Source organism: Mytilus trossulus, chromosome 2 (assembly GCF_036588685.1).
Source record: "Mytilus trossulus isolate FHL-02 chromosome 2, PNRI_Mtr1.1.1.hap1, whole genome shotgun sequence".
Classification (NCBI taxonomy): domain Eukaryota; kingdom Metazoa; phylum Mollusca; class Bivalvia; order Mytilida; family Mytilidae; genus Mytilus; species Mytilus trossulus.
Genome location: NC_086374.1, coordinates 8974769 through 8992210, shown reverse-complemented (window position 1 = coordinate 8992210; position 17442 = coordinate 8974769). Strand labels below are relative to the sequence as shown.

Here is a 17442-nt window from a genome sequence, read left to right as displayed (position 1 = left end):
ATAATATATCATATGTGTCGTATTGTTTGCACAATGCATCATGCACTGGGGTTAGTCATGCTGGTGATACTCATTTGACTTTTTTGTTACGAGATAGATTGTAATTGCTTCTTTGACCAGTATTTTTCAACTTTCAAACTTAAATTTTCTTGAAGCTAAGTACATCATCTTCCCTCGTATAGGGTCTTTAGCTACGATATAATGTTTGTTCAATCACAAATGAAAGTGAAAAAGGAAACTTTTCATTCGCTTTTAGCAAACTTTTTGTTCAATTCTGTCAAAATAAATTCAGAACCTTTACTGATTAATTATGCACAAGCAAATTTTATTAGAGGGCGTTTAGACAAAAATCCACATGAAATGATGATACATATTATCGAAACTTCCATTGTATAACTAACATATCAAACTGGTACTACATCCTTCATACCTGGAAAGTAAAATGTTCATACTCTGGTGGATATAAGCCTGCTCTCTCTCCAAACCATGTTAGAGTGGCGTTTACAAACTGAAGTAGTGATATAAAGGCTATGAGATTTACAGCAATATTGGCAACAAGTTTCACCGACATACATGCTCCATTAGATGCAGCTTCCACTATGTTTCTTTCCTTTCTGTAATATAAACGTTATCTCTCATTCCATATACATATAAGAAGATATTTTATGACTACCAATGAGACAAGTCTTCACCAGAGATCAAAATGAGGTAAAGTAAGTAACTATGAACGGCATTCAACTATGACTCTGTGAAAAATGACATACCGTATAGCAAGCTTTAAAGGAGGGACGGACGAAAGATGCGAGAGGGACTAAAAAAGACTAAAAAATGACGAAGGTAAAACAATTCAAACAAGCAAATGAACGGCTTGATTATCTACAAAACAATAAACGAAAAACAAATAGTATATACATCAGCGAATCACAACCACTAAATTACAGGCTCATGACTTGGGATACCTACATACAGAATGGTGTGGGGAAAAACATTTTTGCTGGTGTCAAACCCATTCGTTTGATGTGTTTGGACTTTTGATTTTGCCTTTTGATTTTGAACTTTCCTTTTTCATTTTTCCTCGGAGTTCAGTATTTTTGTGTTTTTACTTTTTACATAACCACTAACCTGATATAGTAGTGTCACAGTACAACATAGAAACAAACTAAAAAATCGTCTGAAAATGGTTTTTACTTGACAAATGATACAATTTGATAAAAACACAGGGAATTTATAAATCTCTCACAACAACAACAAAAACAAAAAAAAACGATACTAGTATGAGATTACTTGCAGTTACTAACTGCTAAGGTATGAGTCATTAACAACATATGAAAACATGATGTATCCAAGATAAAAAAAAAATACAAATAAGAAGACAATCATGTCGTTTGTTCTTTCTTTTTATTTATGTCTTGTATTGGTAAGATTTATTGCTAGACTGTTGTCATCCAGGCGTTTCCATTTAATCACCTTTTACTTATTTGCACAAGTAGGTAATTGGTTAATTAAGAAAAAAAGATGCAAAGACTTCCTACAAACACTGTCATTAGTGTCGGGGAAAATGTGCATACTGGTTATTAAGATGCACTCAGTCTAAAGCTAATTTAACATTGTATCTATGAAACAGAAACAACAGAAATAACAAAAATAAGGGATGGATGTATAGTTTACTATATAATATAATGAACTATTCAGATATAACTCCATATCACAAATGGTGTTCGACCAAGGAAGATTTCAGACCATTTTTTTTTTATTCCTTTGAATTTATATGTAGTTGAGCTTTAATTTTGCTGCGTTTCAAGTCGAAACAGCAAGCTATATATCATATGATATTATAAACAATAGGTAGTAAATAGGATGCACGTAGATGAGGTAATCATATTTCTGAATATCTTTACAAGCAATTACATTTATTCTAAAAGGAATCGAAAATAAAAAGACGGAGAAGACATGCTGCATTTCACAAGTGTTCTTAAAATTTCTTTCGATACAAAGCATTTTTCAATATGTAGAATAGCGTTCCATTAAAACTGATTACCATAAATTATTAACAAATGCCTAGAAAGAGGTTAAAATCATTTAGAAAATATTTATTCAGAGATTTATTATACTTACCCACTTTCCATTTCATAAACATCTTTATTCTGAGCCTTCGACACTTTAGTTTCTGGATAAGATAGTTTAGCCATAGCTAGTGCTGCAGGAGCTGACATTACAGAGGCCGATAAAAGATGTTTGGCAGGAACCTATAAATGGAGACAGATAACAATTATTTCATTAGAAAACACTTCTAAATAAAATACTGAAACAGGTTTTTTATTAAACATTTAGATATACAAGGTACTTACTTAGTAAATACAGTAGAATGAATATAGATAGTTGGACCTAGCTCATTATTTTGGACAATTTTCTCGATGTAGACATGGCCTCTATTATGACAAGACCTACCTATTGTATTTATTGTGAACTTGTTCTCGTCCTGAATATGCATGAAATATTTGCCACTGGACGTTAGGCAACCAACAATCAATCAATCGATTTAGACATCACTGAATGAAACATATATGTATGAAGTGTTTAACCTTGAATGGCTTTACAGCCCTCACACGGTCGGCTCGTTGCCCGAAGGCGTTTGGTGAGCATTTTAAATGTTTTTGTTGTTTTCAAGCTTGAATAAGGCTGCCATTTTTGTTTTGCTGGATTCATTTGGTTTTTTACTATAGTTTTTGTGTTACAGTCCACTTTCTTCTCAACGGATCGTATCAGGGCCAGGTTCGTCAGATTAGCAGCCTGCTAACCACGATAATAAAGTACTGGTCGATGGTTCTCTAACATAGTAATAACGATGACAGGAAGCTTTATTAGGACCAAAGTCATAAGTAGACATTGAAATAACGGTCCATTATTCTACCACTAGACCTTCGGACGTCAGTCGGAATATTTTATTCCCCATAAAGGTGTTTAGGACCATATTCTAACGCGTGTATTTACGCCGCAAAACAACAAGTTTATGAACGTACTGTACAGCGTTGGAGTGATTTCTGTCGTCGAGAGTAGTAAGTCATTGATCCATCTATTAGTAAACGAACATCGTAGATAGCGGATAAAGAGTAGTTGACCCAGCATGTTCTTTCAGTTGTAGTGACTAAGACGTGACCTGATTGGTTCTTGTGATATGATCATATATTTGAAGGTTTAATAGTACTATTTCCTTTATATAATTACCCCCATTAAAACATAGGCAGCCATGACACTTCCGGCTATGGTTGCAAATCCACCTGTCATAATTGCATGGATTTCAGAATTCGTCAACTTTGCCAAGAATGGTCTTATCATCAGTGGAGCTTCACTCTACAAAAGAAATCTCGAATCAACTAGGAACAAATAACTTATATAGTATCTATCTAAATAAAATGTTGCTTAATGGAAATTTTTACGTTGTTGTTCTTATCAAGCAAGATCATATCAAAGTATTGACAGTGTAATGATATACTTCATATTTACCGCAAAATGTTTCCATTATTTCTTTTTGCTGATGGCACAATTATTCTCAAAAAATATAGGGTAAGCATCTCTGGTGTACTAAACATTCAAGTACAAATATAGAACAAACATAGTAATTAAAATTTAAAGGCGATGTCATTTAAAATCACACCAGGATATTGAAAACACCTCTGAAAAGTACATTTTATACAAAACTAAAATACCTCAACCTATCTAAACCTGTCTACTGGTTTTATCTTTAAAATGTAATGTTTCTCTTTATAACCTTGAACCATGCATGGTATTATAATGTTGTTGATGGAACTACTGTTGAAGGCCGTACTTTAACCTATAATGGTTAACTTTTTAAATTGTTATTTGGATGGAGAGTTGTCTCATTGGCACTCACACCACATCTTCCTATATCTATCTACATATAAATGATATCTATCTAAAACTTGGAACATTTCTTATATTTTTAACAGCAAAATATGCAGATAAGGTAGACTCATTTATGCAGCAAAATAATTTTGTCTGCAGATGGTCTGACGAGTTTTAATCTGTCTACCGATGTTTACACCACGTCTGCAGACGATTATGTACCGATAATCAGGTTATCTGCATGTCGATATCGTAAAATATCAGGTGCGAGACATAATATGAAGGTTTTTGTCGAGTGAGCGTAGCGAACGAGATCAAAAAGCCTTCATATAATGTCAAGTAGCTGATATTTTACAATATCAATATGCAGATAATCTGATAATCGATTTATCGGGCTATATTTGCGTGTTTCGCAAGCACACAAAAGGTGACTTGATAAGTTCGGGTCAAAGTTATTTAGGCCGGGTCAACGTATTTGACGTCACAAAGATATGATACGGAATAATATTAAGAGCTGAGCAGAGTGATATAGACAGAGGGACGACCGTTAAAGAAACTTACTGGTTTATCTGAAAATTATGCTGATTTTGAATAAGTTTTAGAATGCTACTTTATGAAACCTGTAAGGAGCGTTATTTAAGATTTTCCTAAGAAAAAAATCATAGCAAAACCAAATAATGCAAATAAGATTGAACCAATTCACCCAAAATATGAAACATCCACCTTAAGAAAAAATGTTATGACCATCCAGTCATATGGACTGGTTGTAATTATGACCAATACGAAATCAAAGAAAATTTTATAATATATCTACAAAAAACAAATCTATCTTTACCAGTTTCATCTGGATATCTAAAAATAAATGCTGTAAAAAAGTAATATTAAAACTATATATTGGAAATATTTTTGAATTACTAGTTAAACTGTTTTGTTTAAACGTTGTCTAAATTACCCAGAGGATTCCTTTATTCAAAATGATTTTAAAAGTTAAGAAAAACTTGGAGGTCAATATCTTGATAGACTTCATATGTATGGGAAAATGTTTTTATTGATTTAAGCTAGTTTGGTAATCGATACATGGTACTACCGAGCTATACTCGAGAACTCGAGTTCTCCTCGGCATTCTAAATTTTTGCTGGTGACACCATTATTGTCACTAAAAAAAACTTTCAAGAAACCCGTTTGATTATTTTGGAACTTGTTATACGAAATGGAAGTTAAAAGTGAATCGATAATTATTCAATTCGTTTGATGTGTTTGAGTCTTTGATTTTGGTATTTGATAATGGAATTTCCGTTTTTATTGAAAAAAACAATTATCAAATAACAATATCTGTCTTTTTTGGGGGGAACAAGCTTTTGGAAATAGAGGATTCTTTCTCTAATATTGGGGTCCTAACTGTTGGTCATATAGTTGTCACATGTTTTTGCTGTTATGCATCCTTAGCTTCTCGGAGTAGAAGTTGTTGTAGTCGTCGTCGCTATAATAGTATAAAGCAAAGTTGTTTGAATACAATTTATAAACTATTATTTGTTTTTTTTTCTATGAGTAAATTCAATGTAAGTGAACTGTATCCGATACCAATATTCTAAAACATTAATAATTTTTAAAAAGAAATTAAGGGTGTAATGTTAAAATTTTATAATATATATCATTGTTTATTGCCGATTTTGTAATGTTTCCTTTCACCATACCTATTATTTTATTTCATTGTTTATTTATATATTTATATTCTTTAAATAAAATAGTAAAATAAGTAAAAAGTTAACAGTTCCATTTTATCAATTGCATCCTTCCATTTGGACTCTTCAGGAATATATATATATATGCACATGTGTGAAAACTATTTTTACGCATATATATTGGGTTAATAATGCACTGTAGCCGTCCCGCTAGACCACACGACCACCTGGGTTTCATAAAAATGAAGCTTTCGGTGGCCGGGTGTTACCTTTTCACGTCAGTTTTAATCTAGCGTCATACTACAGTTCATAATATATTAGTTTTACATATCAGCTAAGTTATCTTTAGTAAATGATCCTACAAATTAATGTAAGATACAGTCACAGAAAATAATTATATTTATAAGTACGTCTGAGCCAGTAAAAACTCTACAACAGATTTATCCATAGGATCACCAGCATAAATAGTGATACGAAGCCTTGTGCATTATGTATATACAACTCATCTAAACATCAACCCAACAATGCTAGATCTGTAAATTTGCTTTCGCAATTTTTTTGTTATTCCCTCGCCGGGATTCGAGTATATTTTCTATGTATAATTATCGGTTTCTTTTTGTTACTACTAATACTATGCAATGTGTCTGAGTAATCGACGCAGTTGTCATCTTGTCTCATGGAAGCTTTCTCCGTTTATTTTAGCTATGATGTTGACTTGACCCTAATGGGACTATCAAATTAAATACCACAACACATACCTGACCTATAAAAATGTTTCCTGCAGCATTCAAGGATTCAGCTGGAGATGTTCCAAGTGCAAATGCCAGACCACGTGCGATATACTTGATGATGAATTGCATAACTCCTAAGTAGTATAGAATAGCAATGGCGGTACTGAAAAACACAATTACTGGAAGCACCTGCAAAAAATGACATCACTGTTATTGTCTTTGACTTAAATGCGTTTGTCAGCTGTACAAAGAGATTGAAAAATCATTGCAGATATATACATAACAGTCTTTAAAAAGCCAAAGATAATTAAGATAATATATATACTAACTAGCAAATGAAAGACACAGAAGATTTGGTATGCAACATATGACAAGGTTTCTAGATCTGTCAATGATCAGATGTAGTTGAATTATCCATAAAGTTCTTACACGAAAGTGAAAACAAATTCAAATGATAAACAAAGTCTTAATTATTGAAGGCTTGAGGCTAAGCGCTTACAGACACGTTTAGACCCGTCACATTCTATACATAACTGTCCGCGGTCTGAAATCTGTAATTAATTGGTTGCTGTTTGTTGCTGTCTTTCATATTAATTCAACTTCTATTTTTTTTAAAACAAGAATGTATCCTCAGTACACGGATGCACCACTCGCAACATCATTTTCTATGTTCAATGGACCGTGAAAGTTGGTTAAAAATCTCTTATTTGGCATTAAAATTAGAAAGATCATATCTTAGGGAACATGCATACTAAGTTTCAAGTTGTTCGGACTACAACTTCATCAAAAATTACCTTGACCAAAATATTTAACCAGAAACAGGACAGACGGACGAATGAACGGACGAACGAACGGACGAATGGACAGACGGACGGAAAGACGAACGGACGCAGACCAGAAAACATGATGCCCTTCTACTATTGTAGGTGGGGCATAAAAAGGACGTTGATTTTCTCGTTTGATTTGTTTTCATGATGTGTGAGCCTTTGAAAGTTTGCTCTACAGTAGTGGCGTCATAAAACCAAATTAATCAATTAAGATTAAAACAATTCACATAAAACATGAGCAACTTCGCTGACCCTATCTATTTTTTTTTGTGATGATAGGTATATGTTTAATAAATAAAATATTAAGTTTCGTGAATCGTAAGAAAAACAACAGGTAAACAAAACAGGGTACAAACAATGTACGTTGTATTAATTGACAAATATTGTATTTTAATATGATATATACTATCATTCTTTTGATAGAAATAATTTTATATGTATTGTTGCACACATCTTCAATCTGGTTGTATATAATATATGCATAGTAAGAACGTTGCATACATCGGCATAGTCCAACCTTTTACTGAAGAGTAAATTTTATTGAATGTAAAATGGGTTCCAGCTGCAAAAAAAAAATCCCCTAGTTCATCAGAATGCTATCCAACTAACAAAATTGTTTGTTTTTAAACATTGATAATAATTTAAAGCTACTAAATACCAAATTTACCCATATAATTTATACCCATATAATTTTTAAAAAATTATTACACGAAATTATAACTAATCAAAAAAAAAAGTTTGATGCAGTAGAACATAACTGTGTAAAATAAGTATTTGCACTGCGCTTTGACTTTTGCATTTTTCAAATATGTGAAAGGTGTATTCTGTTACTTTCATAATTAAAATATGCTGTGCTAGTTACTGTGAATAGGATGAAAAAGACTGGAGAAAATTTGGTAAAATCCTAAAAACGATTTAGAAAATTATTTAGCTATGTGGCTTACTCGAAGTTTGAAGCCGTTCGTTTGTTCATAAAAATACAGAAAAAAATATATTTAAAAAAAAAAGGGAATGTTGAAGGCCGTGTGGTGAGCTATAGTAAAAAGTAAAATAACAAAAATACGGAAATCAGAGGAAAATCCAATCGGAAAATCCATAATCACATGGCAAAATCAAATGACAAAGCACATAAAAAACGAATGGACAAGAACTGTCTAATCCTGACTTGGTACAGGCATTTTCAAATGAAGAAATTGGTGGATTAAGCCTGGTTTTAAAGCGCTAAACCTCTAACTTTGATGACAGTCTCGTCAAATTCCGTTATATTTACAATGATGCGTGAACTAAACAGACATGATAAATAGAATAGTCAAAATATGGGTACAACAGTCAACATCGTGTAACAATTTTAAAATGAACAATTTAACTGAACAGAATAAACATCTATCTACAAACACATTCAATGATTCGCGTGTCTGACGTCAGAAAAATTATACGTCACATGAATCTTTCGTTCAATGTATATACAAACAATTTTTAAAAATTTCACATGGGCAATGTTAGTATACAGGGTAAAAAAATCAAAGTATGTAAGAATAAATTTCAGAAATAGACCGAGATTTAAAATAGTCCAAAAGTTATATAGAACTTATAAGAATCCACAAATAGTTCATTCCACTATGCGATAGAATAATTTTGACGTGTGTGGTTCAACGTATTTTCTAATTCATAATAGAAATATATCATAATAACATATTATAGAACAATATCATATTGACGGGATCTCTTAAAGTACAGATTCACTTTAGAAGAACAAAAAAACAAAAAAAGACGCATATACAAAACACACCAGCAAAAAAATGAAAGATATTAATACAAACACATTGACCGAATGTTTAAGTAACGAGCCACGTTAAAGCGATATCACATAAAACAAACAATCCAACAGTAAAAGAAATATAAATAATAGAACAAAGACAAATGAAAGAACAATATAACACGTTGTTAAGCTGATAAACAACATCAGTACGCAGAATATATACATCAAGATCATCATGTATTATTTGTGAAGTCGATACGGAATATTTATCAACAAGGTCTTGGTACCTTCCGATGAATTTTTTTTTTTAGAAAAAGGACGAGACGTTCTTTGAAATACCCCTGGTTCATCAACTTTTTACTCAGACACTGAGCAAGAAGTGTGAATGGTTTGTTTTTCATGAATCAGCGCCTATGCTTAATTGCAAGTTATTGTAAGCGAGTTCAAATAACCATATAATTGTGTCAGACGATCCATTACAATAAATTAAATATCACAATTCAATGGTTACAAAAGTACAAATATTTTATAAACACAACACGTCTACCCTTAAAGATCTTTATAAGACATATATATAGTGCATATAATAAGTATATGTTTCCGAACATAATTCTAGTCCCATCAAAAGTAAAATCACAAAAATACTGAACTTAGAGGAAAATCCAATCGGAAAGTCCATAATCAAATGGCAAAATCAAATCACATTAAAAAAACGAATGGACAAAAACTGTCATATTCCTGACTTGGTACAGGCATTTTTAAATGTAGAAAATGGTGGCTTAAAAGAGGGACGAAAGATACCAAAGAGACAGTCAAACACATAAATCTAAAACAAACTGACAATGCCATGGATAAAAACGAAGAAGACAAAAAGACAAACAATAGTACACACGACACAACATAGAAAACTAAAAAGTAAACAACACGAACCCCACCAAAAACTAGGGGTGATCTCAGGTGATCCTGAAGGGTAAGCAGATCCTGCTCCACATGTGGCACCCGTCGTGTTGCTAATGTGATAACAATTCCGGTAATAGTCTAATTCGGTAGGTCACATTTATGAAATGGAAGGGGATGGTAGTTAAGACGTAAGGAACATATTCGATATCATTTGTGAAACTTTTATTCCATAACGGTCAACTAACTCGTGATGGTATCCGTAAAATTTACGAAAGGATGATTTCAACTTCACCATTTGGAACTCTTGGCTGAATAGCTTCCTTGTGAGCAGCAACCCTCTATTAAAAAAATCATGATAGGAAATGCAAACACCGGAATATCGTATCAATTGGGAGATATATACCCCGTATGCAGGTGCTGCTGGAATGTTGCTACTTAGAAATGGAAAGTCCACAATTGGAAAGCTGTAATCATATCTTTTGTCGTAAAGTTTTGTTTTCAATCGACTCTCATTGTCAATTTCTAGATGTAAGTCAAGATATGAAGCCGACTTAACTGTATCTGTAGTATCCTTTATCTCTAGGTCAATGGGATAGTTGCGTTCCACATAGTCACCAAATTTTGAATTATTTAGTGAAAGAACATCATCTATATAGCGGAAAGTAGAGTTAGAGGATATTGCTAACTTCTTATCTCTCTTCCTGGGAAGTTCCTGCATGAAGTCAGCCTCATAATAATAAAGAAATAAGTCGGCAAGTAGCGGGGCACAGTTTGTTTCCATAGGAATGTCGATAGTCTGTTGAAAAACACGTCATCCGAACGTTTATTGCTATTAAACCTGGTTTTATAGCGATAAACCTCTCACCTTGTTGACAGTCTCATCAAGTTCCGTTATAATTACAATGATGCGTGAATTAAACAGACATAATACATAATATAGTCAAAATAGGGACACAGCAGTCATCAGCATGTAACAATTTTAAAAGGAACCTGACGTCAGAAAATTATATACGTCACATATTTTGTAAGAAACTGTTGTTAAACAAATGAAATCATAATATATTAATTTATAAAACAAAAATGGACAAATAGAATGTAAAATTTAGTTTTAAACATATGGAATAGCCAACAATAATCAGATAATTAACGACCAAACTCACTTTTATTACACAAAATATTCATAATAACATACAAAACAAGAACAAAAACTGGAAAACTAAAAATTAGGGACAACAAAGAAAATTAAGGGATTCAAATCTAAATAGACAAGCCTGTACCTTAAAAAAATCATTTATCTTAACCATGAAACCTTGAAACTACCAATTTATACTATGCGTTTGCCTATTATGTATATATAAAGGTACAACCCCTTTGTGTTTGTTGTATACCCTTCCCTTCCCTTTCATGAATGTATTCAATGAATTTGTTATCACATAAGCAACACGACGGTGTCACATGTGGAGCAGATTCTGCTTACCCTTCCGAAGCACCTGAGATCACCCCTAGGTTTTGGTGGGGTTCGTGTTCTTTATTTTTTTGTTTTCTATGTTGTGTAATTGTCTGTTTGTCTGTTTCATTTTTAGCCATGACGGTGTCAGTCTATTTTCGATTTATGAGTTTAACTGTCCATTTGGTATCTTTCGTCCCTCTTTTGTACCCATGTATATCATAAATTCATTTATATATATATGTAGTGCATTTTAATGTTGTGTCGTTATTCTCTTCTTATATTTAATGCGTTTCCCTCAGTTTTAGTTTGTTACCCCGATTTTGTTGTTTTGTCCATAGATTTCATGTTTTGAACAGCGGTATACTACTGTTGCCTTTACATTTATATATATAATAGACATTAACATTGTAACCGATTGGTAGCCCAGAGGTTTCGTCGATATGTTGATGTCAGTAAGACGCAATAGAATTATTGGACGGGTTCTATTCCCAGTGAAGGCATATAGACATTTCTAAAATTAATGGTAAGATTTTAAAACAATTCCATTAGTGAGCAGAAATCAGTAAATTAGTAAATTTAAAATGAAAGTCAATTCAAACTTAATGAGAGTAGGAACACAAAGTAGACAAAAGAATATAACATGGTGATCCCATTTCAATGACTGATTAAGGAAGCGTTGGTTCTAGAAAAAGAATCCACGGAAAATGAATAGACTAACGTCACCATAATGGTTTAAGTGATATAGTTACAATGGATAAGCGTTTATTCTTAGAAAAAGAAACCATGAGCCCAGAGGGCGAATTGTTTGTTTTTCATGAATCAACGCTTATCCATTGTATCTATAACTTAAACTATTGTGTTAATGTCTTTTAAAAATTAACGCCTATTCTTAATTAGAGTTATTGTAAGTGAGTTCAAATGACCATGTAATCGTGTCAAACAAACCATTACAATCAATAAATATCACAATCAAATGGTTAAAAAATACAAATATATTAATTTATAACACAACACGTTAATCAATAAAGATCTCCATACTTTAAGGCATTTGAATGTTATCTGATATAACAAAATAAGATGTATTGATTTTGAACTTATTTGTATTAAAATTGAAATGGAAATGGATAATGTGTCAAAGGGAAAACAACTACACAAAGAACATATAAAGTGCATATCATAAGTATTTGTCCGAAATTTCTAACAAAAGCCTAATTCTAGGAACATCACGATTTTTTAGCATAGAAATTTGCTAATTAACAGTTATAAAATTATGTAGTAAAACAGATGAAATCATATTATATTAATTTATAAGACAACAAGAGGCTGTCACAACGACAGCAAACCGGATTTATTAACATTTATTTGTGTCCTGGCAATATCACAAGAACCATTACTGATGAATAGTGAAAGTGAAAATCGTCAATATAAAATTTGACCTCCATTTTGTCATCAGTATCAACATATTAATATTTGAAAAGCTTAGATTGAATGATTCCTGAGAAAATGCAACAACGTGAATGGAAACGCAATTTTACAATCTTTCTAGAACAATAACTCCTGAATGGTAAAAGTCAAAATCGTCATTATTGAACTTGATCTCTATTTTGTCATCAGTAACAACATATTAAAATTTGAAGAAGCTTTGGTTGAATGGTTAATGAGAAAATGCACAGACACGACTGGAAACACCATTTTTCAATTTTTCAAGAACCATAACTCCTGAACGGTAAAAGTCAAATTCGTCATTATTGAACCTGACCTCCATTTTGTCATCAGTAACAACATATTAAAATTTGGTAAGCTTAGGTACAACAGTTGATGCGTAAATGCACGGACACGACTGGAAACTCCATTTTTCAATCTTTCAAGAACCATAACTCCTGAACGGTAAAAGTCAAAAATGTCATTATTGAACTTGACCTCCATTTTGTCATCAGTAACAACATATTAAAATTTGGGAAGCTTTAGTAGAACAGCTCTGGCGTAAATGCATGGGCAAGGCTGGAAACTCCATTTTTCAATCTTTCAAGAACCATAACTCCTGAACGGTAAAAGTCAAAATCGCCATTATTGAACTTGACCTTCATTTAGTTGTCAGTAACAACATATTAAAATTTTAAAAGCTTTGGTTGAACGGTTCATGAGTTAATGCACGGACAACATTTGGTTGCCGGCCGCCCGCCCGCCCGCCCGCCGTACTTCCTTAAATCAATAACCGACATTTTTGTCACAAAAATCCGGTTAAAATGAATATATTATGCATTACTTACTGCCATTGCAAAGAAATGGTTTCTAAACGTATCGTCACCAAAGACGAAACCAGCACCGGCGTTTGTATGTGCCAGGAACTCTGTTACACGATCTCCACACCACTGAAATATGTCGTTTCCAATTGGCCACTTGATTATTGCCAATGCAAAGTAAAACTGTATTTCAAGTCCCCAGAAAACAGGACGCCAGTTCACCTGGAATATACAAATAAAAAGTTGTGGTATGATGGTCAATAAGATAAAAAAAAATCATTACAATCATGTGATGAAATAGAAGTTTCTTCAAAATATAAGTTTCAAATGGGGAAAAACATTCTCCACTGGAATAAATAATACCTAACGAAACAATGGTGTATATTATTTGTTCCAAAAGGAACAGATATTATGTCATCGTTAATAGCCGAGTTTCTAGATGAAATTCTGTAAGGAGGAACAAATATACGTTGACTATTGGACCATACGCGTACGATGTCAATTCATATATAAAAACTTAAGGGTAGCTGGTATATTTATGAATGATGAGTGATGATGAGTTAGTGCTTATATAAGCATGGGTCATATTTTAAATATTGTAAATAAGTATAGGTCATTCTCTCTTAAATATTTATATAACTATAGGTACTGAATTTCAGTGAATGTTATATTAAAAGTGGTACGTTTTTGAGGCAAAAATGGCACACCCCTAACAAACAAATATCGAAGTTACCCCTCCCCCCCCCCCCCCCCCCCGTCATAATCCCCCGTCCCCAAGTGAAACTGTGTTTCCTATAGTTCTGGACAATAATTGTATAGATGAAATTTCATATCTAGACATGGTCTCATATATTCAATTGTACAAAGTCTTACAATATCGGGTACAATATTTTGCTTGAGTTGCGTATGGCGTTGAAGGGTGTCATAAATAATGCGTTTCTAAAAATGAAATATTGACTTCATATAGAAAATTTTATGGTAACCATTATAACATGATTAATGAAATAAAGTGAATTCGACTCCTTCAAAAGTTATAATCATTGTTGATAGTTATCAAAGGACCGTTATCAAAGGACCGTTATCAAAGGTACCAAGATTATAATTTAATACGCAAGACGCGCGTTTCGTCTACATAAGACTCATCAGTGACGCTCAGATAAAAACGTTGTTAAAGAGCATTGAGGACCCAAAATTTCAAAAAAAAAATGCAAACAACACGTTTAATAATTTCTTGCGTCCGAAGCGTTTTCTAGATTTACCTTCATCAGGATCGCTCAAAGCCAAACATTTGAAATGCCGAAGATGTGTAAGTACCGAAACCGTTGTCAAAAATACCTAAAATAAATAGCCAAATTCATCTAAAGCCAACTTTGCCTGAGGGAGTTGAAACCTTAGTTTCTAAATAATTTATAAATTTATAAACGGACAATTTTAGAAAGTTTATTAAATCATGTCAGTACCGAAATAATGACTACTGAGCTGATGATACCCTCGGGGAATGATAGTCCACCAGCAGAGGTATCGACCCAGTGATGTAAAAAATGAAAACATCACGTTTAATAAATTCTTGCGTCCGAAGCGCTTTTCTGAATACTTTTTAGTATATTTTTTTTATTTTTTAAAAATTATGCCAAATACGTCTGAGGTAATCTATTCTGGGAATAAGAAAATTCTTAGTATTTCGAAAAATTCAAAGTTTTGTAGACAAGAAATTTAAAGAAATAACCATATAATTGATATTCATGTCAACACCACAGTGCTGACTACTGGGTTGGTGATACCCTCGGAGACGAAACGTCCACCAGCAGTGGCATCGAACCAGTGATGTAAATAGTTAATAATCAAAGGTAGCAGGATTATAATTCAATACGTCTGACTCGCGTTTTGTCTACACAAAACTCATCAGTGACGCTCTGATAAAATCATTTTTAAAGCCAAACAAGTTAAAAGCTGAAGAGCATTTAGGACCCAAATTATTGGAACTTTATTAACATTCTAGATAGTTTACACTGTACCAAGGGGCAGACACATGATACAAATAATAATTTAAAATGTTGAACAAGATAAAAGGAGGTTGATTGGATTATATGAAGCTGCCTAAGCTGAAGTGTGTGTATTTACCCGAGATGGATTGTGTGAAGTAACATAGAAAACCACAATAAAACAAAACACTCCAAGAAGGGATATTAGATTGTCTACTTCCTTCAATATCACCTCTACGATAATGACAGCAATGTTACCACCAATAGCCAGGATTATGAAACATATGTGTATTCTGTAAAAAAGTTTAAAAAAATATAAATACATAAAACAATTAATAACAGTTGAAGTTTAAATAATACAAAATTAACGGCTGTCCAATTCATTATGATTTCCATGAAAGCACAGATGTATTTTTCAAATTTATCATTTAGATGTTTACAGTGTTTAATAATTGTACATATCTAAGCAGACCAATCAATCACTTTAAAAGTTTTATAGGTATTATGATAACTTTTTATTTCTCATACCAAGGATTTGTCTAACTATACAAATCCTTGCTCATACTTAGTATTTCATTTATACAAATTTGTGTGTTAATAGAGAATATGCAAATACACATTTATCTCTTTACCTATTTCTATGTAATACAAAATTTGCTATAGAATGTGTTTGATGTGTGTCATAATTTTGCATTTAAAACACTTTATTTAATGAATGGCTATCATTTATTTTGATTTTATTGAACCATAAAACTAATTTTTGACTCTTCACATTGAATAATCCGCGAAGCGGATTATGTAAAATGTGAAGAGTCAAAAATTAGTTTTATGGTTCAATAAAATCAAAATAAATTATTGCCATTCATTATAAATAAATTTCTATCAAAAATAAGGTTCAAAGACCTTTTTATATTATTTATATTACTACAATAACAACGTACACACATGTTGGCGTATGAATACTCAACGTCAGAGTGGGCGTGTCGCCATCAAAATTGACAACATTGAAAATAAAACTAATAATTTTAACCAATCAGAAGACAGTAAAAACACCAAATTTATTTATTATCTGTTTGATGTATAGATATCCAGAGGGTACGGGGCGCCGAATGGGACTCTTGTGTTTTTGTCAACAAAATTCAATTCTGTACGGACAAAAATGAGTTTTGTTCAACAAAAATGAATTCAGTTTAACAAAATTTGTAGCATACTACAAATTTCAATTTTGTCATACAAAATTATCTTTCGGTGGACAAAAGTTAGTTTTGTCATGACAAAATTCATTTTTGTAACACAGACTTTACTTTTGTTACCTAATTTGAATATTGGGCGACAAAAGTCAATTTTGTATGCAAAACAGGTTTGGTTTGGATTCTGTGAACTAATTTGCATACAAAATCGACTTTTGTTACACAAAATTGACTTTTGTGAGACAAAATTGACTTTTGTGAGACAAAATTGACTGTTGTGAGACAAAATTGACTTTTGTGAGACAAAATTGACTTTTGTGAGACAAAATTGACCAATGTGAGACAAAATTGACTTTTGTCTCAACAAAATTGACAAAATTGAATTTTGTCTCAACAAAATTGACAAAATTGACTTTTGTCTCAACAAAATTGACAAAATTGAATTTTGTCTCAACAAAATTGACAAAATTGGATTTTGTCTCAACAAAATTGATTTTTGTCTCACGAAAGTCAATTTTGTTGAGACAAAAGTCAATTTTGTCAATTTTGTTGAGACAAAATTGAATTTTGTCGTTACAAAAATGAATTTTGTCGTCACAAAATTGAATTTTGTCTCAACAAAATTGACTTTTGTCTCAACAAAATTGACAAAATTGACTTTTGTCTCAACAAAATTGACAAAATTGACTTTTGTCTCAACAAAGTTAACAAAATTGACTTTTGTCTCAACAAAATTGACAAAATTGATTTTTGTCTCAACAAAATTAACAAAATTGACTTTTGTCTCAACAAAATTAACAAAATTGATTTTTGT

At 32.2% G+C, this 17442-nt stretch overlaps 1 protein-coding gene across 3 annotated transcripts in view; it reads right to left on the bottom strand.

The window, feature by feature from the left end:
• The window catches only part of LOC134706438 (solute carrier family 28 member 3-like), a 61442-nt gene that overhangs the window by 33935 nt on the left and 10065 nt on the right, over positions 1-17442 (bottom strand). For all 3 annotated transcript variants that reach the window (XM_063565365.1, XM_063565363.1, XM_063565364.1), the window contains 6 exons: positions 15578-15731; positions 13484-13678; positions 6305-6466; positions 3226-3351; positions 2116-2246; positions 431-614 (listed from right to left, as the gene is read on the bottom strand). In XM_063565365.1, the coding sequence (XP_063421435.1) occupies positions 431-614; positions 2116-2246; positions 3226-3351; positions 6305-6466; positions 13484-13678; positions 15578-15731 (952 nt within the window). The remainder of the gene's footprint in view (positions 1-430; positions 615-2115; positions 2247-3225; positions 3352-6304; positions 6467-13483; positions 13679-15577; positions 15732-17442) is intronic.